Below are 2,842 nucleotides of genomic sequence, written 5' to 3'. Positions count from 1 at the left end.
GTGTGTGTGTGTGTGTGTGTGTGTTGTTAAAGAGGGGGCACTTACATTTTTTTTTAAACTGACTTCTCATTAATGAAAACAGAATAAGAATCTGATTCCTTTTTGACTCTTGTGGGTATTCGACCTAGATGATGACACTGACTTGATTCTCAAGCCTTATATTAAGGGTTGCAATCAATCTTTATTGCTTTTCTTATAGTGATGAGAAATCTAAACTGTACCCCATCTAGCTGGGAAATAGAGAAGCTGAATAGTGACCTAAAAGTGCACGATCTGGAACAGGATCTAGAAAAACTGAAGAAAGAATGCAACAGTCTCAGAAAGGAACTACAAAAATCTGTGCAGAAGGTACTGCTGCATTCTAGAATTTGAATATTAATGTCTTGTAATACTTTTTAAGATTAAGCTGGTATTATTATTTATAATATGGAATCTCAACATTCTACCTGTCCTCCCTTTTACGTGAGAAATCTATGAGGAAAAAATAGTTTTGTATTTATCATACATGTTACAAAGGAAAAAGGAATGCCTTTTATTAGTAAAATGTAATAAACCTAATCTTCATATGGAAGTATTTACCTCCTGAAAACAATGCAGTATTCGAGGTATTGGTAGCAGGTCTGTTGGGTTGCCTGACATTTCCCAGTGTAAAGCCTTTTTTTCAGATGCTATGAAAGTTTGTCATGGTAACTATGACAAACGTTAAATGTCCAGGCTGAAATTTTACATGCTGACTTGTCTGCCCTAGGTTGGAATTTTCCAGATAATTCACCCAGATAGTTTAATCCATTTCTGAGAGTGGTGCTAGAGGAAATGTCTTGTTCCTTTTTAAAGTGCAACATGCCTTTTGCTTTGAATAGTCATAGTACCTACTTGTTGAGGGATAAGAGCTTGAAATTTGATAGAGGGCCTTTGTGTTAGAGGTCTTCAGTCATCTCTGTGAAAATCCCCCCAGATTCGGCTAAGTTTAGTTTTTTGAAAAATCAAGTTCATACATCACCGGTAGAGACTACTTACGCACCTAAAATTTCTGAAGTCTCTCTGTGTATTGGGCATTCTTGGGTCTCCCTTGCCTTCTAATAGTGAACTGACTTACCGTGTGGGGATAGTGTACATACAAGTGAGCCTGTTGTAGTGCAGAGCTACGTGGGTGAGACTGCACACATCAGAATTAAGGTTTCTTCTGCAAACTTAATTTGGATACGTGCATTATGATGGAGTAATCATGTGGTCACACATTTTTTCATAGGACTTCTGCTTTTTTGAAAGCACAGGGTAGCTGGTGCTCACTGAGTCAGCAGCACTCCAATGTTTTGTTCTCTCGTTATTCAGTGTTTAGCCTCTTTGTCCTCTTTCACTGAATGCTTTGCAAATCCTGCTCTGAAGACCAAATTAGTCTTTCTTCATGGCTTTTTAAGGCAGTCCTTACTACACTGTCTGGCTATTTTAGAAAAGTCTATAGAAATAAAAGTAATACAGTAGAAACTGGATGCTTCACAGGGTTAGGGTTCTTATCACCTACAAAGGTGCGCATTGGCAAAGTAACTGGTGATATACAAAGCTGCAGCAAAAAGTTACATGGGACCTTTGAGGTGCTCCAGCTGTTCACTGTGGCTTACTTTTAAAGGGCACTGATTCTGCAATCAGTTGTGTAGGTTGTCCTTAAGTGGGTAACACTGTAAACCAGTTGGATATGAATGATACTGCTTTTATATATTCCTACTGTACTCTATGTATTTTATTGTACTAATACCCTGTTTTTCTCATCTAGACAGCCAAAACCAACCAAGAGTTGTTAGAGCTTTGATTCAGGTTCAAGCAGTTGAAGCCTCGTGTAGTAATTCATGCTCATTCTCTTAGACGTGCTGAAGTCAGTCACTCGAAGACTTTTCAGAACATCATGGTCCAAAATACAGCTTCCATATTTTAACATCTTTAAAAAAAATTTAGAATAGAACAATTATCAGACTAAAACCTGATTTTAACATTGTTCATTACGTGCAATAGCCTGTCCAAAAGCTGTGTCCTAAAACTGTGGACCGTTTTGAGTATTTCCTGCCTGAGTGCATATCAGGTGAACTGATATAAATGTTCTGTTTGTCCAGTGCTATGCCAGTGGTACAGCAAGAGGACTAAACTGCTGTAACAAACAGACAGTATAACTATGTTAGTTCAGTGTTATCTAACTCTTTTTAAAAGAGTCCAAAATATAGCTTTTGTATTTATTTTTTTAACCTTTTTAAAAAGGTTTACTTTACAATATTTATATTAGATTAAGTAGTTACTGGTTGTGTAACTACTTAAAGCTGTTGCAGATCCCAGAGTGTGTGCTGCTGCTGTTTTCCCTTCCCCTGGCCTAGAACTATGTGAAAGCAGGGGCTCTGGCCAGTCCCTATACTGACCAACTGATGAGCTCAGAGCATCCTGGTATCCAAGATTATGGCAATGGATTCGGCCACATCCCCTTCAGCTCTGTAGCACATGTGCAGAGAGCTCTCTTTGCTGCATATATTCTAAATGTAGCTATGTGTTCCTGTTATTAAAATGAAATGCATCTAAATGCAAGACGTGGATGAAACAGTATTGAAGTTCTTTGTCCTAAAGAGGGCATGCTAACTTAATTTTGTCCATGTTTTGAATTTCCTATTGTTTTAATATTTATGGAAATTCAATTTGACTTCAGCTGGTAAAGATTAAGCATTCATTAACATAGCGGTGTCTATGGTTATATAGCTAGGCTTTTGGTTGTAGCTGTGTTGGTCTAAGGATATGGGCAGGCAAGGTTCTTTGAGTAGATGCGATATCTTTTCCAACTACTCAGTTGGTCTAATAAAAGATATCA

The 2,842-nt window shown here is 37.7% G+C and overlaps 1 protein-coding gene across 1 annotated transcript in view; it reads left to right on the top strand.

The window, feature by feature from the left end:
- AZI2 (5-azacytidine induced 2) overlaps positions 1-2,842 on the top strand; it is a 63,374-nt gene that overhangs the window by 25,786 nt on the left and 34,746 nt on the right. Inside the window, exon 5 of the mRNA XM_019508784.1 lies at positions 200-348. Coding sequence (XP_019364329.1) covers positions 200-348 — 149 coding nt within the window. The remainder of the gene's footprint in view (positions 1-199; positions 349-2,842) is intronic.

Source organism: Gavialis gangeticus, unplaced genomic scaffold (assembly GCF_001723915.1).
Source record: "Gavialis gangeticus isolate Ggan-Ray unplaced genomic scaffold, GavGan_comp1, whole genome shotgun sequence".
In the NCBI taxonomy this organism is placed as follows: Eukaryota; Metazoa; Chordata; order Crocodylia; family Gavialidae; genus Gavialis; species Gavialis gangeticus.
Note: the sequence above shows the minus strand (reverse complement) of the source record. Positions and strands in the feature narration are given on the sequence as shown.